The sequence below is a fragment of the Carettochelys insculpta genome, chromosome 9 (genome assembly GCF_033958435.1).
Source record: "Carettochelys insculpta isolate YL-2023 chromosome 9, ASM3395843v1, whole genome shotgun sequence".
Lineage (NCBI taxonomy): Eukaryota > Metazoa > Chordata > Testudines > Carettochelyidae > Carettochelys > Carettochelys insculpta.
Window position 1 is genome coordinate 37,135,025 of NC_134145.1, and position 23,951 is coordinate 37,158,975.

Sequence of the window (23,951 nt, forward strand, 5' to 3'; positions counted from 1 at the left end):
CGGCATGCTGCCATAACCCTACCATGAGTTTCACTGAATAAAGTTTTTTACTCACATGCAGTACAAATTTCTTTTAACTTGAACAAAATATTTTGTTCTGTTTTTGACATCTGTATTTATTTTTTAAAAATCCTAAAGGAAATTTTTACACAAAAGCCTTTTTTAAATCAAAGAATCTACATGTTGTTTCAAAAATGACAAAACGACTTTTCATTATTTCGGATTTTAAAGGTGTTCTTTTGTTGGTTTTTAATTAAACATTTTGGTTACAAGTACATGAAGTCATTAAATATTTCAGTTGACCCAAATCTGCATTTTTTGCCAACAAAAGTATTGGACAAAATATTTTCTCCAGGTCTACTTAACAACCTCTTCAGAACCAAATCAAACCTTCGGCTCCTCCAGAACAGCTGGGGTAAGAGACCAGTTTGTGCCATCCCCGGAAACTCAACATCCACAAGCTATGTTACTCTAAAAGTAAAGGAGGAAGTCAAGTTCAAGAACAAAGGTGTCTTCACTGAGAATACTCTACTTCCACCCACAGTTATACACTATCTGGGGACCGTAAGCTTGAATAGTCCAGCTGTGCCCTACTATGGATATAAAAACAAACAAAAAAACAAAAAAAAAAACCAAACCAAACCAAACCAAAAAATAAACAGGAAAATCATACAGGATTTTACAGAGCAAAAATGAATTCTCTTTCATTTGGACTTGTAAAGGAACTGGAAAACATTACCAGCAGTGCTGCGGAGATTCCACTGCTAAGTAATATCAGGTTATGTTCTAGCCATCTTTTCTTCATAGTCTATGTACAGCACATCATTATCCAAATAAATAAATGTATTCAGCAGCATGTTGTACAATTGTTGTACAGGTGTGAGACATGAGTGATAATGAAAGATTCAAAGAGAAGAATATTGGCATTCAAGAGAAGGTATAAAAAGATCCTGAGAATAGGAGGGATGCAGAAGGTCACCAACAAGGAATTACATAGGAAGATACAGCTGAAAGAGACCTTAATGCAGAACGTTATACAGCTATTCAGGCACATTTGCGAATGAATGATGAACAAAAAAAATCAAGACCCTGGTATTCGACATAAATGGACAGTTGGAATAGGAGAGGCAGACTCCACAGAGAATGGGTAGCTGATCTAGTAGATTGGTGTGGAGCTAGTCTACAGAAACTGAGTCACTCCACACTGGACAGGGAAAGATGGAAGGAAATAATGAGAGGCATCAGACACCAATGGGCACTGAGCTGATAGTTGTTGACAATGATGAAATAAATAAATGAAGACCACAAACAAAGAAAAGACTGCAATCTTCTCATCTAGGAAAGCTAAAGACTAAACCTTCTTGACCACTAATATCTGGACATCCAAGAGTAGCCGACGAATCAACAAAGCACCCAGTTTACACATCTAGATCAAGAAATGCAAATTCCTTTGAGTCCCAAGATCTTACTCCCATCATTTCCACCAATTACTTTCAACCAACCTTACCCTTATTTTTCCCAGTAACACAGAGATAGCCATGTTAGTCTGTAATCTATCAAAACAAAAAAAATCAGTCATGTATCACTTTAAAAACTAACAGATGTATAGCCTTACCAGAACAGACTCAATATATAAAGCACAGAGGTCCAAAAACTGTTATCAGGGGTGACAAATCAGAAAGATTGTTAGCAGGCTGGCAAATTAGAAAAGCAGAAAGAGGGGGGGTGTGGTGGGGAATTAAACATTAGGTCAAGGGTCAAAGTATGTGAAAGAGTCCTTATAATGGGTCAGGTAATTCCTGTACCTGTTCAAAGCACATATTAATGTGTTGAACTTGAATATGAATGTTAGTTCTGAACATTCTCTCTGTAGATGGCTGTTAAAGTCTCTTTTCTTCAGAACACAAACTCTCAAGTCTTTAATAGAATGGTCCACTCCATTAAAGTTCTGGCTGACAGGTTTTTCCATTCATTCTTTGGCGAAGAGCGTTTGCAATTTGCTGAATATACATATTGTGTAGGCATTGCTGGCACATGATGGCATATCTGAGGTTAGCTGAGGAAGAGGAGAATGTGCCCCGATTCTGTAATTAAAGTGGTTAAGTCCAGTGATGGTATCTCCAGAATAGATATGTGGACAAAGTTGGCAATGGGGCTTGTTGCGAGGAAAAGTTCCAGGATTAGTACTATTGTGGTACAGCCTGTGTTGCTAGTGAAAATCCTCATAAAGTTAGGAGGCTGTCTATAGGAGAGACCAGGCCTGTCACCTAGGGCCTTCTGGTGTGTGACATCATGATTTAGAACAGAATTGCATCTGTTCTGATCCTACTGAGACCGAAAACTACAAGATCTCTACCAAACATTTATAAACCCTAATTACCCACTGGGAGAAGTGAAAAAAACAAAATTGACAGGGCCAGATGAATACTATACCATAGATCTGAAAAAGTGGGTCTATCCCACAAAAGCTCATTGCCTAATAAATTAATTTGCTAGTCTTTAAAATGCTACATGACTGCTTTTTTGTTTTTCTTTTTCACAGTTTGAATTGCAGCCAACTAGTTCTCATCCAAGGCCCAATCTTGGCAAGACACTAGAAGACTCCATCAACTTTACCATACAGATCAGATGAACCAGAGACATGTACGTGAACTAAGACAGGCATCCCATACCACTTAATTATCTCCCTCCGAGGTCTCTCACACGTAGGAGTGGACAGAGCAGAACACCTCAGAAGAGAGCCCTAACCCAATCCTCTAACAGAAAATAGACGGGAAGCCACTCAGCACACATCTGTCAAAGTATTTAGATGCACCTTCATTCTGTATACTAGAAGCAGCATGAACACTTGATTTCTTTAACCAGTGGAAGGATGTCACTGTCTCATAAGACCCGTAGAGTCTTTTATTGTTATCTTATATACAGTCTTTCAGCACCTCTTGCAAATTACTTACCAGCATAAGGCCTCAAATATATCTGTTGATCCATTAGGCTTACATATGACTTTCACCACCTGCACTCTTACAGATCTTTAAAAGCCCTTTTCAGGGAAGGAAAGTAATTGTTTGCAATAATTAGTGGGATTTAATAAAAAAAACTAACTTGAATCAAAACGTTGAATTTTCTGGAGAGAGGTGAAAAGGATACTCAACCCAAGGAACCATGCACACATGTGGGGAGGTACAGAAATGGAGACCTTGGTCTCTGACAGCTGGGGTGAAACTGCTGCAAGGCTACCACTGTAGCATGCAGCAGCCTGTTGCTCTCCCACAAAAATGTTTACAGAACATCTGCTCACTAGTCACTCACTCCCTTCAGGTTTATGTTTTAATGATTCCAAAAACATAGGTAAATAAATATTAAAGTCAGCTTTTGGCTGAAACCAAGTGTGGAAAATTTCAGCCAATACAAAATGATTTCTTTTAAAAAAAAGGGATAGCACATAAAAGCAGGGGGTTCTAACACAAGTTCAGTCATGCGCTTAACTAGAACACCCACAAATGTCACAGCTTTGACAAATCATGATTAGGGTGAATTACACATTCAGAATTTTAAAAGAAAAGGAAGGAGAAAACTCACTCTAGGAATAAAGGCTAGATTCATATAATAAATATTTTGCATAGGACTATTTTGTTTTTGGTCCATAACACTGTAAAGACTTCAATGTAATGAGCAATTAAACTCCCAGGTGTTCAAGTTTCAGCAGCAATTATATTAGAAAATGTAACCACAAGCAATGAAAAAAGTTGTCTTTGGTGGCTGCCCAGTTATTCCCCTTGGGTCTAGATAAGGTCTAAAACTTTCAAACATAATGGAGTAATTTTATAGTAGTTTATATCTTAGTTCTCTTAACAGTCATATAGTGCTGAATTATACCAAATCAAACAAGACCCCAAAGAGATTTATGATAGCAAATACAAGGAGATATGATTAAATTCAAAACTAAATGAAACAAGGTCATTAGAAGTTGAGCTGTTGTTCATAAAGGAAAAGGCAACAAAAGCTTAAAACCTATTTTAGAAAAATTCTAATATACACCACTTTAAATAAAAGGTCAGATGTCAGGTTCTCTAATGAACTGGAAGCAAGAGAGATCAGAAAGAAGTTCTGATACATAAATGAATGGTTCATTTAAACAGATATTAGACCTGAACTAAAGCATAATGTATCAAAAAGAGAAAAAAAATCTTTGAGACCTACTTTACACCAGGAATAAATTGAACCTATTAAATTTAATCCTGTCTCTAAAAAATAATAATAATTATCACATTTAAATAAACCCATTATTGCACAGGAAAAGATACAAAAGCTCACTGATTATACTAGTTCTTCATGTAGGTTACTACAGAAAGACTAAATATGAGTGAATTGAATACAAAGAGACTGTTACAATACCACTGAATAAATGTAACAGCCCTCCTCTTCCTCCCCACAACCAATGACTTCCAGAGATACGACTGTTCTAGTCTCAACTCAGAAAATCTCCACTCTTCTGATTCACTAAAGACTGGCATCATCTGATGGATTCTCCAGCACATTAATGGAGCTTGAATCTATACCATGGGAACACAGGAATGAAGGCATGTTACAGGAGCAAAACAGAGCAAATTGATGGGGCATTTGTACAGTGACAGATAAAGAAGGACGAACATGAGTGAAGAATGGAGATTAATTCAAAACACCAAATATTAACATGACTTGCACCCAACGTAACCATGAATGTTTTGCTTTCATTTGTCTATTGCAATTTGTCTGCCTTAGATTTTAAGATCTTCTAGGCAGTGACCATGTGTTTCTGAACTACATTGTCACCACTCGTAGCACATTTTAAACTAACAAATTTCACAGTATGGGACATTTATACCGCTAACAGGCTGAACAAAGCCAATGACTCCAAAATAGCTTCAAACATGAAGGAAATTCAGAATTTCCCAAGTCAAGCCCTTGACTCAATAAGGTGAAACTAGTGAGATGGCTTACACCTTGTGTAACATATACGTGAGCATTACAGTAGTGACAGAAGTGAAGTCTTACGTTCAGAGACATCTTTTGAACCCTTCAATAGCTGCGTGTTTTTGTAAAGTTGTTTGTACTTCATGATTACGTTTTGCCCTTTAATGGGTTATTAATTCTTTATTCAAGCACCTAAGCATAAGTTGGCTCCTGAAGCACCTTGTGCCTCTGAAACTCACAGACTGGCTGCATCTAGATTGCGGAGAACTGTCGGCAAAAGATATGCAAACCGTGTACCGCATTTGCCTATCTTTTCCCAACAGTTCTGTCATGAAAGGCTTTTCTGATATTTTGCCTGTCCGCACAGGGCCAAATGTTGGAAAACCCCCATCTGTCAAGACATCTCTTCATCCGCATGAAACGAGGTGTACAGGGATGTCAACAGAATGCTCCCGACCAGCAGCTCTCTTAGAATCATAGAATACTAGGGCTGGAAGGGAACTCAGGAGGCATTGAGTCCAGCTCCCTGCCTAAAGCAGGATCAACCCTAACTACATTGTCCCAGCCAGCACTTTGTCAAGGTGGAACTTAAACACCTCTGAGGTGATGATTATATCACCTCTCTCAGTAACGCATTCCAGTGCTTCACCACCCTCCTGGTGAAATAAAATATCCAACCTACACCCACCTCCCCGTAACTTGAGACCATTGCTCCTTGTTCTGCCATTCATCACTACCAAGAAAAGCCTCTCTCCATCCTCTTTAAAGTCCCATTTCAAGACGTTGAAGGCTGCTATCAAATCACCCCTCACTCTTCTCTTCTGCAAACTATATAAGCCCACATCCCTCAGCCTCTCCTCATAGGTCATGTGCTCCAACCCCCTAATCATTTTTATTGCTCTCCACTGGACCCTCTCCAATACATGCACTTCCTTTCTGTACTGGGGTGGCCCAGAACTGGAGCAATTCTCTAGATGTGGCCTGACCAGTGCTTAATAGAGGGGAATAATAACTTCTCTGGATCTGCTGGAAATGCTCCTCGTAATGCACCCCAATATGCCGTTAGCCTTCTTGGCTACAAGGGCACACTGTTGACTCATAGCTAGCCTCTCAGCCACTGTAATCCCCAAGGTCCTTTGCTGTTTCACTTCTGCTTAACCAGTCGGTTCCCAGTAATGTTTGGGATTCTTCTGTCCTATGTGCATGATTCTGCATGTGCCCTTGCTGAACCTCAGATTACTTTTGGCCCAGTCCTCCAGGTTTTCCAGGTCACTCTAACCCTATCCCTACCCTCCAACATATCTACCTGTCCCCCTAACTTGGTGTAATCCGCAAATTTGCTGATGATGTAATCCGTCACCTCATTCAGGTCATTGATAAAGATGTTGAACACAACCAGGCCCAGAACTGATCCTTGGATGAAAGAAACCAGGGAAACTAAGCATTGGGCCCAAACGTCCAGCCAGCTTTCTATTCACCTTACAATTCATTTATCCAATCCATACTTCCTTCACGTGAAGGTAAGAATATTGTGGCAGACTATCAAAAGCTTTGCTAATGTCAAGGTATATCACTCCCACTGACTTCCCCATGGACACAGAGCCAGTTAATGGAAGCTGATCAGGTTGCTCAGCATGACTTGCCCTTGGTGAATCCATGATGATCGCTTTCCCCTCTCACAAGTGCTTCAGAACGGATTCCTTGAGGATCCCCTCCATGATTTTTCCAGGCACTAAGGTGAGGATGACCAGTCTATAGTTCCCTGGATTGTCTTTCTTTCCTTTAAAGATGGGCACTATATTTGTATTTCTCCAATCATCCAGGAGATCTCCTGATCTCCATAAGTTTTCAAAGATAATGGCCAAAGGCTCTGCAATGACATTTGCCAATTCCCTCAGTACCTTTGGATGCACTAAATCCAGACCCATGGATTTGTATATGTCTAGCTGTTCTAAACAGCTCTTAACCTGTTCTTTCCCCACTGAGAACTGCTCACCTCTTTCCCATTCTACGTTACCTAGTACATTAGTCTGGGAGCTGACTTTGTGAAGATAGAGGCAAAAAAAGCATTGAGTAGTTGTTTTTCCCACATCATTTGTCACCAGGTTACTTCCCTCATCCAGTAAAGGCCCCACTTCCTCCCTGATAAACCTCTTATTTTTAACATAGCTGTACAAACCATTCTTGTTACCATTCACACTCTTTGCTAGTTGCAGTTCTAATTGTGCTTTTATCTTCCTGATTACTCCTCTGCATTCTCCAGAAATATATTTATATTTCTTCTTCATCATTTGTCCAATTTTCCACTTTTTATACACATCCTTTTTGAGTTCAAGAACCCTCCCATGCCTTCCAGTCAGTGGGGTCTTCTGATCCCTTCCTGAGAGATCTCTGCCACAGCATTATCCACCGTAGCATCCATGCAGGGAGCCTGAAACCAGTTTCTTACCTTCACCAGAATTGGAGATACCTGAATTGGTTTTTTTTCTCCTGGAGGTTATATGCTTCCAGTTTTCGTCCCTGTGTTGTACTATCTTCACAGGTTGCTCATCCTGCTGTGCCTGTAGTACTAAATGCTTCCTTCCGTCAAGGAAGTGTTCACCTTCTCTGATGGAATAGAGGGTTGATATTTGGGCTTCACTTCTGCCCATCTTTTCTTCCAAGATAGCAACCAGCTTGCACTTGGTAAAGACCAAACCCCTTCTATCTTCCAGAAGGAAGACAAACATAGCACATGGTCTTCCGAGAGATCAGCAGTCTGGACACAAGCTCTGTTGATAAAACTTCTGTCAACAGAATTTTTGTTGACAGAAGCCTGCAACTCAGACATAGCCACTATGTAAAAGCACACTCATGCTGCCTAGTGTCACCACACAGTTTCCCTAAGTCACAGCAGGCACTGTTACTATGCTACCTCATGGAGGGCTTAGGAGTCTGAGTTTTGACAAGATCATTATCCCATAACCCAAGCTAAACCATCCTGTGAGTTACCACTGATTAAGGAACTGATTCCACTCACATTGAAATCAATTGCAAATCTCTCAGTGACTCAGATAAGGGCAGGATCATGCTCTAAGCCATTTTCTGGTAGTTTAACTGTATCCTGAAATACTTTACATAAGAATTTCAAAGATATCAGTATTACAGATAAGGTCTTACACTTATTTCTGGGCAGTTGGAAAAAATCTTTTGATCTGACAATAACTGTAAGACCTATTGTAAAGCTGTCTGTGCCACTGAAGTTGAGTAGATATCCTACCTGGCATGCTTCAAATCAAAAGCTTTTTTAGAAAAGTACCCTCTACCTTTTTGTGGAGAGTGTCTCTAGATGGAAATACTGTTGACCACTGGGACTACTGAATTCTTGGAGATCAGTTGCACAGTATTATTTTAGGAAACATTTACCACTTTCCTAAGAAAGATAAAGCTTCCTCCCAATATTAATGGAAGCAAATCCTACATGTTTACTGAGGAAACCCTCCCACTAATATCAATGGGAATGTTATTGAGTAAAGAATGCAAGAAATGTATATTGATTCCTGACTCTAAAAAATTTAGCAGTTCTAAACTCTTGGCCTTGAATTTTCTGTTCCTGGTGATGCTGGAGCAAGATGTTACAAAGAGCACACTTTCACAGCCCAACTCCCACCTTTAAAAATGTTCATAAACTTGGTTTCAGCTACAAATATTATATTCTTCAAATATTTGACATATGAGGATTTCTATGTTTTCATTAATGGCCAGATTCCAAGACCACTGATACCAATGGCACTCTTTCCATTCACTACAAATGACATTGGGCCTGACAAACGACACCGATATAAATCTCAAGCAAGACCTAAAAATTAACTTCCTTATTTTAACGTCTGAAGGCTTGCTTCAGTAGCAATGAATATGCAGTGCCTCATTAGCATAAAGGTGGATGCAGGACTTGGAAAGTGCTGCTTTTGATCGTGTGTGGCTCATCTACATTGGGTCCTTTTCGAAAGGACCCCGCATACTTTGAAATCTCCTTTTTCCTATAACCAAATAGGAATAAGGGGATTTCGAAGCATGCAGGGTTCTTTCGAAAAGGACTCCATGTAGATGAGCCATGTGTGATAGAAAATGGTACTTTCGAACTGCCGCGGCCGCCTTTATGCTAATGAGGCATTGCATATTCATTGCAGTGCCTCATTAGTATATCCCAAAGTGTCCCATTAGCATTCCCCTTTCAAAAGGGGGGTGCCAGTGTAGACATAGCCTTTGACTTTAAAAGTACTGAGTATAATAGCAGATTATTTGTTTTGACAAGTTGCCTTGCTTCTTACGGAAGCGATATGATATTTGTTCCAAATGTAGATGTTACGTCAGCAGTGAAATCCTCATTGTGTAAGTGGTAATAATTACTGTGTTCTGAAGGCTTATTTCTTTGCAATGAGAATAAAAATGTTCCATGTGTTCATGCTGTTTTATTAATTTTTGTTCTTTCCCCATCTTACCCCAACAAGCAAATCTCAAAAAACATTTTGGTGAAAAAAAATCTTTCATTAAAGAATAAGTTTGGATCCAATATTGATTTTTTTTCATGTTTTGCCTTTTATATTTTCCACCAATTCACAGTATGATAGCTGGACATTTCCTTTTTAAATAAGACGAAACCACAGCAGCAAAAGTCTATGCCTGTCTGTTTCACAACTAAGGAAGAATATGAACAATTTTACAAATCTGTCATGTGAGAACCCCCTTTAAAGCAAAGCACTCTGGATGCTAAGTTACAAATCATCACTTGCTTCTCACTCTTTTTCTTTGTTTCTGATCAAAGGGAACACCCAGTTTTATAGTCTTGTATCATATCAGACAGAACCAATAACAGAAATAGGACCAAGAGACTGAACTGAAATTTAGATTAAACCACTAGATCTCAATATCCTATCTTTAATTTCAAAGATTTGAAATTAGGGGCCTTAGTTTGTGGTTCACCTGCTTCTGTCAGTCTTGAATAGCAAACAGGTCTGAGATTCCAAAAAAAAAAAAAAAAAATGATCTAGTGTTTACATAAAACCAATGAAGCACTTCCAGAAACTTTCTGACCAAAATGTTCAGAAAAAGTCACTCAAAGCCAGATTTTCAAAATAGCTCAAATCCCATATAGGCGCCAAAATAAGTGGCCAGATTTTCAGAAGAGCTCCGTAGGTTAGGTACTGTGTGCTTCTGAGATTCTACCCATTGGCATTACAGTGGCAGCTGCAGGGTGCTGATCACTTTGAAGAACCTGGCCCATATTTAAGCAACTAAATGGGACCTCAGTTCTTTGGGAAATCTGCACTACATGTGGGTTGTGAGCATTTGAAAATTTTGCCCAGAACTTTTTTCAGAATCTGTCTTTACATTGCCAAACCCCTAGCTTCATAATGGTTGTGTCTACACTTGCATTTCTGCATGCAAATGAGGGAAATTGAAAATGCAAATGAGGTGCAGATTTACAGATCTGGTGCCTCATTTGCATATTCTTTTGAAAGACCTTTGTTCGAAAGAAGAAAAACAGTGCAGATGCAGCTCTTTCGAAAGTAAACCCCATCTTTATCATAAAAATGAGAAGAAAGGTTCTTTTGAAGATGGAGCTGCAAAGAGAATATGCAAATGAGGCACCAGATATGTAAATCTGCATCTCATTTGCATTTCTATTTCAAAAGAGGTATGCAAGTGTAGACACAACCAATGTTACCAACTGAATCACCTAATTATTATTAGTTAACACCCACGATGTGATAGGCTTAGCAAGGCACTCTCTGAATCTTAGTTGGAAAAGTTTTGCTTTCTTGTCTTGTTATATATTTAGTTATCCATCCTCAGAATAACAATATAAATATTAATGAATTAATCCTCACCTCATCCTTGAAGGAAACAAGTATCATCCCAATTATATAGCGAGGGAAATTAAAGCAGAGACAGACTGCCCGACTTGCCGAAGGCTACTCAGCATGCCAGCATCAGACCTAAGACCAGAAATCAGGAGTTTTCCAGTTCCCAATCCTGTGCTCATCTCACAATAATCATTGGCAGAAGAAGTTGACAATTGGAATTCCACTAATACTAAAGCAAAATAGATATCAAAATGTCACCAAGGAAGCTAAACTGGTGATAAAATTCCTCTCCCGGATGGCTAATCTGCCAAGAGAATACTTAGTATTTAAGACTACTGCTTCTAAAATGTTAGTGTTTGGGAGAGCAACTTTACATTTTCTGAGCACAGATCAAGTTCTGCAGCAATGTGCAGGGAAAGACAGGAGTGACAAGAAAAGATCTGCTGTACAAAATGAGAGAATGTTGCTCAACAGCACAGTTCTGAGTCTGCTTGTGAATCAGACGTGCCAATAAAGTGATGAAGAGCGCTGGAAAATGAACATGCTTCCACTCCACCTCCCTCACCCCACTGGTACTATTCTGCAGTTTCAAGATCATGAAAACTCTAGAGGAGACGGCTACCTATGCTGCCAATGGCCAGGCTGAGCTCCATACATGTTGCTATTTAGGCACCCCCAATCATAAGTAATAGTAGTAGTAAGCCTCTTCCACTCCTACATCTTGGAGCATAGGCCATTGATGACCATTCAGCAGAATCCCCTGTCTTGGGAAATCTTTTCCAGTTCTGATCAGGTGTATCCTGGCCTTTTAAAGCCAGCTTTCAGGTCTCTATGGCTACGTCTACACGTGCACGCTACATCGAAATAGCTTATTTTGATTTAGCGACATCGAAATAGTCTATTTCGATGAATAACGTCTACATGTCCTCCAGGGCTGGCAACATCGACGTTCAACTTCGACGTTGGGCAGCACCACATCGAAATAGGCGCTGCGAGGGAATGTCTACACGCCAAAGTAGCACACATCGAAATAAGGGTGCCAGGAACAGCTGCAGACAGGGTCACAGGGCGGACTCAACAGCAAGCCGCTCCCTTAAAGGGCCCCTCCCAGACACAGTTGCACTAAACAACACAAGATCCACAGAGCCGACAACTGGTTGCAGACCCTGTGCATGCAGCATGGATCCCCAGCTGCAGCAGCAGCAGCCAGAAGCCCTGGGCTAAGAGCTGCTGCACTCGGTGACCATAGAGCCCTGCAGGGGCTGGAGAGAGAATGTCTCTCAACCCCTCAGCTGATGGCCGCCATGGCGGACCCCACTATTTCGATGTTGCGGGACGCGGATCGTCTACACGTGCCCTACTTGGACGTTCAACTTCAAAGTAGGGCGCTATTCCCATCCCCTCATGGGGTTAGCGACTTCGATGTCTCGCCGCCTAACATCGATTTCAACTTCAAAATAGCGCCCAACACGTGTAGCCGTGACGGGCGCTATTTCGAAGTTGGCGCCGCTACTTCGAAGTGGCATGCACGTGTAGACGCAGCCTATGTCAGGTGTTTCTTGGGCCCCCTCTTTTCATTTTTTCTTGTGGGTTTCCTACTTAAGGCTTGTCTTGTGATGTTGGTGGTTGCTTTTCTAAGGATATTTCCGATCCATCACCATCTTCTCTTCCTGACTTCTTCTTCAGCAGGAAGCTGGTGAGTCAGTTGTCACAGGTGTTGGTTGTTGATGGTGTAAGGCAAGTGGATCCAGAGGATTTTTGCAGAGGCAGTTATTGATAAACATCTGGATTTGGACAGTCCTCTTTGTTGTTCTTCAAGTTTTTGCTCCATACAGTAAGACTGCTTTTACATTGGAATTGAATAACCTGATCTTAGTCTGAGTTCTGATCTGCTTAGAATTCCAGATATTTTACATAAGAAAAGCTGCTCTTGCTGTCCCAATCCTCACCTCTCACATCAGCATCAGTGCCCGCTTTTTATCAATGATGCTGCCCAGGTATGTGAAGACCTCACCTTCTTCCAGCGAACTGCCACAAAGTATAAATAGCTCATTTTCTGATTTTCAGGATCTTAGTTTTTCCCTTGTGGATATTCAAGCCAACTGTAACCGAGATGTTGGCAAGCTCTGATGTCTTCTCTTGCATCTGTCAATGGCCGTAGGACAGAAATGCCAGATCTTGTCTGCCATCTGGGTCCCCAGTGTCCACTGAATCTCATTTCTTTTCTCTGCTGTTGTCATCTTCATGATCCAGTCTATCACCAAGAGAAAAAGGAATGGTGACAAAAGCAGCCTTGTCAGACTCCGTTCTTCACTTTGAAGCTCCTTGTGAATTGTGATCCATGGTAAACTTTCCAACAAAAAAAAAAAAGACCCCCCCACACCACCATACGATACTTGCTAATATTGCTGACTGCATAAGTTACCAAAGTTTACAAGTTTGGGAAGGGAGGGGGCACCATTTGACCACTCCCAACTGATCACAGGCCGCATCCCCTTTTCATTTATATAAGAGAACATCACAAGACTGAATTACAAGGTGCCCCATGAGCCTTCCTGTGTGGTGTCCTGCCATACCTCTTTGCTTTCATTATCCAGGGCAGTGCTTTTAAGAGCTCCTCCCGTCAAAAGCTGGTATTTTCATTTCACCTCTACAAACATGGAGATATACATACCTCATACAGCTGGGAGGGATCTCAGTAGGACATCAAGTCCAGTCCCCTGCACGCACAGCAGGACCTATTACCATCCCTCACTGTTTTGTTTTTTAATCTAACTTGCTCCAGAACCCTGAAAGGCCCTCTCAAGGACTGAGCTCACAACCCCAGGTTTACAAGGCCAATGCTCTAATCACTGAGCTATCCCTTTGGATGGCTGTAATTATAAGCTAATGTTGCATGAGTGCAACATATTGACATTAGACATCTGCAGGGCCAACAACCACCGCGGGCCCTGGGACAAAGTCAAAAGGGGGCCAGGGTCCATGCTCCCAAAAGGGCAGGTCCAAGGGCAGTCACTGCTACCACTGGGCTGTCCACAGCCATGTAGAGTTGTGGAGCATTACTACCAGCACTTCAAAAGGGGCCTGAAGTAACACTGCCCCATCAGTGGACCTGTTAGTCATAGAGAAGAATGTTTCTCACTATATAAAACAGACATGATCCAAAGCCCAAAGGAACTCTTTCCATTAACTTCAATATAACTTAGGTCAGGCCCTATTAGAGTTTTTCAGACACTCTGGCTACACTCACCTAGCGAGTTTTGCTGACAAAACCCCAGTTTTGTCAATAAAACTGATGGAATATTCACACTCTTTCGCTGGCAGCGTTCTGCCTCTCAGCCATCAGGTATAACACTGCTGTCGACAGATTGCGTCCACAAAAAAGCTGTGTGGACGCTCTGAGGATGGGGGGCATTCTCTCGATAGACAGGGCACCCAATACAATGGATAGTCCTGTCTGCTGTGCTTCCAGCTGCCTGTTTTATTGAGAGAGCAGACGGGCAGTCTGGTCGCTCTATTGACAGAGCAGCGCAATCTTCCGACTGGCTTTTGCGTCTGGCCGCACTCAGTCAACAGAAGTTTTGTCACGAAATCTCTTCCAACAGTGACTTCTGTCAACAGATTGCTGTAGTATAACTGTAGCTTGTCAAATATAAAAAACAACAACAAAGACAATATGTTGACTGTTATTTTTTTAAACAGATATGCAGCTCAGTATTCAGAAGTGCACACTGAATGCATATATCCCTAGACTTTTGGGTGCTGAATTTGAGACAGCAGCTTTGAAATCAGACACAAGAGGACGACCTTCAGCTTCCAATATAGATTCATTACTACCTTTTCAAAACAGGTAAGAGATTTCTCAAGTTGGGCTCCAAAACAACAACAACAACAACAAAGCAGATAAACACCAACCCATGCGGGTGACAATATTAGCGAATGTGAACATTTGAGATATACTGCATTATCAGCTTCCTTAAACTATTTATTCCGTTCAGACAGTGAGCTTCTTGGGATAAATTTATAATGAACATGGAGTGCATATTTCCTTATCAATCTGGTTACTGAAATACGAAATGTTAGCACTGATAATCGCTTGTTATTCTGGAAAATCTTCGAATTATTTAGTCAGTACAAAACTTTAGAAATAACTGTCTTGTGTTTTATAAACCCTTGGCAAAAATATAAAAGAAATTTAAACTATAATATATTGCTGCAAGGATGATTATTAAGGGAAAACACAGCTGACATTTTCTGATTTATGCACACAATCTGAGATGGAGTCCAAGGACTGTGACATAATTATCTTCATGCTAACAATTTTTGTAAATCTCTTGACAGAATTTTAGCTAATTTTAAAATGCCTTCTGAAGATTAGCACTTAAAATTGTTGGGGAAAATAGCACAATTTATTAGCAAGGGTATAATTGTAAACCTTCCAAATACTCATTGTGAATATCATTTAGACAGTAACTCCTGCTTTAGCAGCTGGTATATAAGACTCCAGTTTATAGAATTTTGAAACAACAGAGAGTGAAATCTAATTAAACTGGATTACATGCCAAACAAAAATTATTAAAAACAGACTAATAGACAATTGTTATGAATTTAGAAATCTATGCCAACTTCTTTCAATATGAACTTACGTATCCTTTAAAGCAAAAGCTTTATTCCTTTAAAACCTAGATGCTCTCAGCTGACTTTTTTCCTTTTCTTTTTTGACTTTGAACAGATTGCCTGTGTACACTGAAGCAACACAAAAATGTAAATGGTGCCATTGATCCTTTCACAGATTAAGAATCCACCTGCTATTGGATAAAATTATTAAAATATGCATTTCATTTATTGTAGTGTTGCTGCTTTGAGTCATTAAAATTATACATTTGTTATATTTGAATATAGAAAAAGTCCCTAGAAACTCTGCCATAGTAACATAAATTAGATGACATAGATGCCATTGCTAACTGGTTACTTAGCATCCATTTGATTTATCCATGGAATATGCTCCTTTTTAAAAATGTGTTTGAGACATTTTTTTGAAAGGAGCATTTATGCATTCTGCATATTAAAGAGCTACTAAATTGCATAATAAAGATCTACTAAATTCCTCCCTATTTCCTATGAGTCGCTCTGGTATGTTCTCAAGGAGTTCTTATTCCTAGTCAGGAAGTAGAGGGCAGCATAAAATGATACATGACCAGCTGTTCACTGTGAAAAGAAATTCAGTTTTGATTTTTCTACATATACATATGTCTATTATCTTGGAAAAGTCCATTTTGAGCCCCAGGCAGTTTACATAATATTTGACACTGCATCATTCATCACATATGAACATTTGTTATCCACCAATCTTTACATTACTTTATAAAGTCCTGCTGGCCAACTGGGCTCTTTACATGATTTTGAACATTCTAGAGCCATCTATATAAAATATGTTCATCCATACCTCAAAAAAAAAAAGATATTTTTCCAACAGACAAGGGGCCTTGAGTTTCTTTAATCAATAAAAATCAATATAAGAAAATGTGTTAACTAGAATCCAGTGTGGAAATCAATGCCTCGTTAGCCTAACAGCATTAGTTTGTTCACTTGTTATTCCAGAAAAAAAATATTTTCTTTAATGTACTGTGGCATTGTGCACATATGAAAATGCATCATGTCACTCACTCTTAGGCTGCATCTACAGTAGCAAGTTCTTTCGAAAGAAGGGGGCTCTTTTGAAATATCCCATGAATCATTTACACACAAAAAGTGTTCTTCAGAAAGTAAATCAAAAGAATGTGGTGCTTCTTTTGAAATTGCTCATCAGCTGTGTCTCCACTAGCGCCCAACTTCAAAGGGAGCATGGTAAGTGGGGTGTTGGAGATTACTAATGAAGTGCTGTGGTGCATATGCAGCACTTCATTAAGTTAATTCTCCCCCGCAGCAACTTCAAAGTTGGGAGCTAGTGTACACACGAGCTACGTCTACATGTGAACGCTACATTGAAGAAGCTTATTTCGATGAATAACGTCTACACGTCCTCCAGGGCTGGCAACATCGATACTCAACTTCGACGTTGCGCAGCACCACATCGAAATAGGCACTGCGAGTGAACATCTACACGCCAAAGTAGCACACATCGAAATAAGGGTACCAGGAACAGCTGCAGACAGGATCACAGGGCGGACTACCGCTTCCGGGGCAACAGCTAGCCGCTCCCTTAAAGGGCCCCTCCCAGACACATGCAGCCTGCACAGCACGCGGTCTGTAGAGCCATAGGCACGCGCACCTCGAGCGACGCAGTCATGGACCCCCAGCAGCAGCAGCAGAAGCCAGAGGTCCACACAGCCGCCCCTGCAGGAGCAGTGCTCGCCCTGATCCATGCCATACAGGAAGCAGCTGAGCACCTCCTTGCCACAGAGAAGGAGCTGCCCACAGGAGAGGAGGAAGCAACCCCCAACCCTGCAGCACCCCGCCACCCGCCCCCCGCTGCACACGCTGCCGGCTGTGGAGCTACCCCACCAGCACCGACTGGTGGGAGCGGCTGGTGCTCGGAGAGTGGGACGACGACCGCTGGCTCCAGAACTTTCGGATGAGCCGGCAGACATTTCTGGAGCTATGCCAATGGCTCACCCCCTCACTGAGGCACCAGGACACCGCCATGCGGCGTGCCCTCAGCGTCGAGAAACGGGTCAGCATCGCTGTCTGGAAGCTGGCCACTCCAGACAGCTACCGATCCGTGGGCCAGCAGTTTGGCGTCGGCAAGGCCACCAACGGGGCTGCCCTCATGGAGGTAAGGGGACCCACGGGGGGAGGGGGAGGCAGCCCTGGCACGGGAGGGGAGGGAAGGGGAGGGGGGCCCTGGCAGGGGAGGGAAGGGCAGGGGAGCCCTGGCAGGGGAAGGCCACACACACCCTGCACAACCCTCATTGGTGCTCTCCCATGTGCTTCCCCTGCAGGTCGTCTGCACCATCAACGTCCTGCTCCTCCACAGGCTCGTGAGGCTTGGGGACCCGGATGCTGCCATCGTGGGCTTTGCCACCCTGGGCTTCCCCAATTGCTTCGGGGCTCTGGATGGGACTCACATCCCCATCCGCACCCCAGAACACAGTGGAGGACGCTACATAAACCGGAAGGGCTACCACTCAGTGGTCCTCCAGGCCTTGGTGGACAGCCGGGGCCGTTTCTTGGACATTTATGTGGGCTGGCCTGGCAGCACCCACGACATCCAGGTATTCTGGAACTCGGGCCTGTGCCGCCGGCTGGAGGCGGGGACCTACATCCCCCAGCGGGAGATCTCTGTGGGGGACACCACCATGCCCCTCTGCGTCATCGCAGATGCGGCATACCCCCTCCGGCCCTGGCTCATGCACCTTTACACGGGTCATCTGTCTGCCAGCCAAGAGTGCTTCAACCAGCGCCTGAACCACGCGCGCCAGGTGGTGGAGCGCACATTTGGCCGCCTCAAAGGGCGCTGGAGGTGTCTCCTCACCCGCCTGGATGCGGGCCCTAACAACATCCCCCAGATTGTGGGTGCGTGCAGTGCCCTACACAACCTGGCGGAGAGCAAGGGGGAGGCCTTCTTTCAGGGCTGGGCTGTGGAGGCCATCAGGGCCGATGTGCAGCCACCCGCTGCCCCCAGTCGCCAGGTGGACCCCAAAGGGACCCGGGTCCGGGAGGCCCTGCGGGCCCACTTCGATGAGGCCGCGGGGTGAACGCTGGCAGGCCCCCCACTGCACCCCCCCATCCTCCACAACACTCCCTGCCCCTACGCCCACACCACAGAGCACCCAAGAGCACCCCCCACACTTTTCTTGTAAAAATAAAAGCAGACAGTTGTTTGTCAACTCAAACATCTTTACTGGAACTCTTATTATTATTATTATTATGAACAAGACAAACTATGTACAGGGGAAATCTAACTGATAAATATATATACATTATAAAAATTGGGATAACATGAAAGGGAAAGACAAGGAAGGGGAGAACTATTTATATGGGGGGGTAAGGATCAGCATAGTAATGGGTCACAAATACAAACTATTTACAACAAAATAACAATAAACTGGGGGGAATATATACAAAGGGGGAGGGAGGGGGCCACGTCCTGGGCCCCACGCCCCTACAGTCCAGCGCTGGGGGTGGGCGGCCGGGATCCCCACCTCAGCCGCAGCCCTGGCCGGGGCTGGCTGGGGGCCGGGCAGACCGGGAGATACAGCCGGCGAGTGTCAGCTGGCCCCAGGTCCCCCTCGGCGGAATGGTCCTCGGTGGCGGGTGGCGGTGGGACGGCGGACGGCGCAGCAGCTGGAGCAGCGGGTGGAGCAGCGGGTGGAGCAGGCAGGGTGGGCACTGCGGCAGCCAGCGCAGCCTGGGGGGCCAGGGAGTCCGCGATACGGTTGAGGGTCCGCTTGTAGGCCCCCCATGCCTCCTGGCGCCAGGCCAGCGCCCGCTCCTGCAGGTGGAGGCAGCGTTCCTCCACCCGCAGCCGCTGCTCGGCGACCTCCAGCTGCCAACGGTGGAGGGCCAGCAGCTGGGGGTCCGTCGCCGTCAGCTGGTGGTGCTGCGTCCGCTGTCTTCCCCGCCGGGGGGCCGGTCGGTGCTCCGCCGTGGGGCTGGCCTGGAGTGATGGCCCCGGAGGGCTTTCCGGGACCACTGAAGCCTCGCCGGCGCTCTCCGGTCCTTCCAATGGTGCAGCTGCGGAACACAGGAGTGGGAGAAGAAGAGTGGAGACAGCCGTTAGTGTGGGCCCCGAGCCGTGGCCCTTGTCCCCCCACCCCTCTGCTACAGGTTCCCCAACCCCATCCCCGGGAGATGCTGCTGTGATGGGGTTCTGGGGTCCCCCTGCACTGCACCCCGTCCGCTGGCAGGAGTGACTCTCACTCAGCAGGTACAACAGGAGGTTTATTAGGCAACAGATGCCCAGTTTCTCACAGAAGCGACAGTACAGCAGTCAGAGACGGTCCTTCCAACCCGTCCTGGGGAGAAGACCCCGAGGGGTGCCCCTCTGGGGTGTAGCTTTCCCCCTCCTCAGGCTGGCTGCCTTCTCGCTCTCCCTTCCCCTAGCCTCTAACTGCCGCCCCCGATTCAAACCCAGCTCGGCTCCTCCCTCCTCTTTGCTCAGGGCAGAGGTGTTACCTGCCAGTTGTAGCCCCAGGATCATCCTTCGCCACTGGGAGCTATTCAGCTTGTTTCTCATATCTAGCCTGAGTCTCGCAGTTGCACTCCCCTCACTCCATCACATGCTGCTGCTGCTGCTGCTGGGTGTCCCACCCACTCCCCCCAGCCCTGGGGATGGGGCATGGCACTGTCGTGCTGGGGGGGGCAGGGGCTGATGCACTCTTCTGAGGGACATGTCACTGCTGTCCTTGGGGCCATGGACATCTGGCCATGTGGAGGGCCCTGGCCATATCTATTACCCCCGCCCCTCAACCCCGGGGGTGTGCACCGGGGGGGTATATACCTGACAGTCCACTCCCACGGTCGGGGGACACCCAGGGGGCGGACGCCCGGCTGGAGCTCCTGGATGGGAGTATGATGTGGAGGCCAGCGTCACTGGAGGAGGAGTCCCTCTCCTCCTCCTCCTCCTCCTCCGGTGCCCCGGGGCTTGCCTCCTGGGCGGACTCTGCCTCTGGGGCCTGCTGGGGCTCCTCGGCTGAGGTATCAAGAGTGGCTGGAGGGTAAGAGGTGTGCCGGGGGCCCAGGATGGCCCTGAGCTCCCTGTAAAAGGGGCAAGTGATGGGGGCAGCCCCAGATCGGCTGGCCGCATCCCAGGCCCGGGCGTAACCCTGCCGCAGCTCCTTCACTTTACTCCGGACATGATCCGGAGTGCAGGCAGGGTGACCCCGGGTAGCCAGGCCCTCGGCCAGCCGAGCAAAAGCATCCGCGTTCCACCTCTTGCTCTCCATTACCTGGAGCACCTCCTCCTCGCTCCAGAGCCCCAGCAGGTCCCGAAGCTCGGCCTCCGTCCAGGAGGGGCCCCGCTGCTTCTTCCCCGCCTGGCTGCTGGGCTGTGAGCCCTGGCTCCCCTTGGGGGGAGCGGGTCCCCTGGGGGCACTGGCGGGCAGCCATCACGGCGGGTGGGGGTGTGTGTGGCTGCGGAGAAGCATGCAGGCTGGCCGCGTGTTACTGCTGCTGCCTGCACGCTCTCTCAGCTTCCTGCACAGGAAGGCAGGGGGCAGGGAGCTTTAAGGGGCCGCTCCACGCGGCCACCGTTGAGCTCAGGGGCTGGAGAGAGTGTCTCTCAACCCCTCAGCTGATGGCCACCATGGAGGACCCCGCAATTTCGATGTTGCGGGACATGCAACAACTACACGTTCCCTACTTCGACGTTGAACGTCGAAGTAGGGCGCTATTCCCATCCCCTCGTGGGGTTAGCGACTTCGACATCTCGCTGCCTAACATCGATGTTAACTGCGAAATAGCGCCCGACACGTGTAGCCGTGATGGGCGCTATTTCGAAGTTGGTGCCGCTGCTTCGAAGTAGCGTGCACGTGTAGACGCGGCTACAGTCTTCCTTTCCCATTTCAGGAAGAGCGCCCCCTTTTGAGAGAAAATGTGTGCAGACACTCCTCAGGCTCCGCCCCCTTCCCCCACCTCCTCAGAAGAGCAGTCCTCATGGGGCCTGATTTTTGATCCCTGGCCCATTCTTTCTAAAGAGCAGGGGCTGTCTGGATGCTCTCTTTCAAAACAGTAGATCCTTTTGATCCTCTTCTTTGTATATGGATGCACTCTTTTGAAAGAAGTTCTTTTGGAAGAGACATTCCGGAAGGACTTATTTTGAAAGATCTCTGTAGTGTAGACATAGCTCTGATGTCTCCCACATAAACATGAGGCTCCTGAAACCAAAGTATTTTTGAAAGAGTTCTATTGGCATAAGAATGCTTTAGTGAGAGAACTATTTTGGAATGCTACAGAAATTTTAGAAATGTTTTTAATAATATGTTGACTGTTATCAGTGCTGCCAGTATAACTGGAAATTTCTTACTGGTGGGCAAGTACTTCAGATTTACTTTCTCAGTTTAAAAAAATACAAGCCTTCTTTAAACTTGAAAGGCAAGTAACTAAATAACAAGGTAGATTAATTAAAATAATAAAAAAAAGCCACTTACAAAAATTCACAGTGCAACTGAAGCTGCAGAAACCCATCCAGTTTCAGTTGAGACTTGCATTCTGCTAACTTTTCTGTCAGTGTAGTTCATGTGCAAATTTCAAATAAAGTCATACAACTGTTCACATTTTGACAAATGCAGAATAGTGGGTTTCCATTCAAACAGTTACCAGGGCAGATGCGGACACCATGTGTGCCAGCTGAGAATCAACATATCTGATAAAGTTGATACAATGAAGAGGAGGACAAGTGTGAAAGAAGCAGTAGGACAAAGCACACAGCATAACAAATGCAGAACATCAAACTGATGAACCCAAGAGGGAAAAACAAAAACCTGTAAAAAATGTGGCAAGACAGCAAAGCCTTTGCTGAAAACGATATTCCAGAAAAGCAGCAGACAAGACACGAGATGCCACTAAACAGAAGCCTGCTCACCTGCAGCCTCAGAAGTGGAGAAGCTTTGAGAAAATGGGAAAGAAAACCCTTTGACTGCTCTCAAGAATTGAATCCCCTTGATTTTCCTTCTCTCCTTGCTGCATTGAGCTTTTTTCTGGGCTTGGAAAGGGCGGTCCTTGGCCAGTTCTCCAGATAGATACAGCTGCCAGACACAACTGGTGGAGGTGTGGTGCAGACTACTGCTGTCGGCAATGGCTCTCTGGCCCCAGGAGGACTTCATCCGCCAACACAACTAAGCACCTCACCTAGAGGAAGCAGTTTCAAAAGCCAGGTGAAACCCACCACTCTTTGCTTCCCACCTCTTAAATACTATTTTCCCAGGGCAATTCTCCGCACTATGGAAAATACCAAATTCAAGATGGATTCTAGCACCATGTGACATGGTTACATACCTTTGTACAGTAAAACCCCAACTTACATGCAGGTTGCATGTCTGGGAAACAGCACATAAGCCAAACTCCATGCAAGTTGGGGCAGGGGGGTTAGAACCTTCCCCCCGCAGCTCCAGCCCTGGGGAGCCACAGGACTTGGGGAATCCCCAGCAGCAATGGGGGCTGGGGGCTGGCCAGAGCAGCAGCCCTCCACTGCCAGATGCACCTTTGGAGAGCCACCTGGCTGTGGGGAATCCCTAGCAGCAAAGCACCTGTGAGCCGGCCAGGAGGTGCAGCACTCTGCCCACAGGCTCCAGTCCCCAGCTCTCCCTGCTGGGGGGAGCCAGGGAGCAGCTGTGCCGCTGCCCTGGTCTGCCCACCCCAGCTAGGGGTTAAACTGGGGAGCAGCTGTGCTGCCGCACTGGTCTGCCCCTGGCTCCCCCAGCTGGGGGAAGCCTGGGAGCAGTGTTCTGTCCCAGCTCCAGCCCCAAGGAACACCCATAGTCAGGGGAAATCCCTGGCAGGAAGGGGGATGGTAGCTGAGCAGCACGCAGCACTCCTCCGCCAGCTCCACCCCCACAGAGATGGTGGGGGCAGGGTCTCTGACAGTTCTGCAGAGCAGGCTGTGGTGCCACCCTGCCAGCAGCCCAGACAGGAACTCTGGTGGAGAGGCAAAGTACTGGGGACGTCCGGCTCTTTTTTACAAAAACACTGGCCAGCATTGTGGACTGCAGCACCTCCTAAAGCTCTCATCTTAGCTTTTCTTAACTAGAAAATGTTAAACGTGAGTGCATCTAATCCAGACAGTGATCCTCCATGTGCTTCTGCCTCTAAAAAGAAAAGAAAAATCTATAACTTTGGAGGAAAAATTTGAAATTATGAAGTGCTATGAAAGAAGGGGAAGACAAGGTTCATTAGGAGTGTTCCTGGGCTGAGTGAATCAACACTCCGTACAATCAGGGACAATGCAGAGAAAATTAAGGAGTCTTGTAAGAGTACTACACGTTTATCTACTCCTCGCTTAACAGTAACAGGATCAGCCATCATGGAGAAAATGGAATGTATGTTGACAATGTGGATTAAGTATCAAAATCAGGAAAAGGTACTGCTTTCAACCCACATGGTTCAAGCAAAGGCATGCAGTATTTATGAACTGTTAAACGTGATCATCCTGGAGCCAAACAATTTAATGCAAGCGCCGGATGGTTCATCAGATTTAAAGCATGCCTCGGATTT

At 45.2% G+C, this 23,951-nt stretch overlaps 2 protein-coding genes across 7 annotated transcripts in view; both read right to left on the reverse strand.

Annotated features, from left to right (window-relative positions):
* Positions 1-23,951, reverse strand: part of DPYD (dihydropyrimidine dehydrogenase) — a 725,075-nt gene that overhangs the window by 632,726 nt on the left and 68,398 nt on the right. The gene's annotated exons all lie outside the window — the stretch shown is intronic.
* LOC142017774 (uncharacterized) lies at positions 18,673-22,317 on the reverse strand. 2 transcript variants are annotated; one of them, XR_012646588.1, is made up of 2 exons: positions 21,375-22,317; positions 18,673-19,475 (listed from the first exon to the last, which is right to left on the reverse strand). XR_012646588.1 is itself a non-coding variant. In XM_075003002.1 (2 exons), exons 1-2 carry the CDS (start codon positions 20,684-20,686, stop codon positions 18,904-18,906), a joined length of 1,017 nt encoding a protein of 338 aa, XP_074859103.1. In that variant the 5' UTR covers positions 20,687-21,328; the 3' UTR covers positions 18,673-18,903. The 2 variants fall into 2 exon arrangements, 1 of the variants encoding a protein (XP_074859103.1); XM_075003002.1 differs by lacking the exon at positions 21,375-22,317 and adding an exon at positions 20,242-21,328.

Coding starts and splice junctions, on each gene's coding strand:
- LOC142017774 (XM_075003002.1), bottom strand. CDS start 20,686: ATGGAGAGCAAGAGGTGGAACGCGGATGCTTTTGCTCGGCTGGCCGAG. Junction 19,476..20,241: donor CCGTGGGAGTGGACTGTCAG/GTATATACCCCC, acceptor TGTGTTCCGCAG/CTGCACCATTGGAAGGACCG.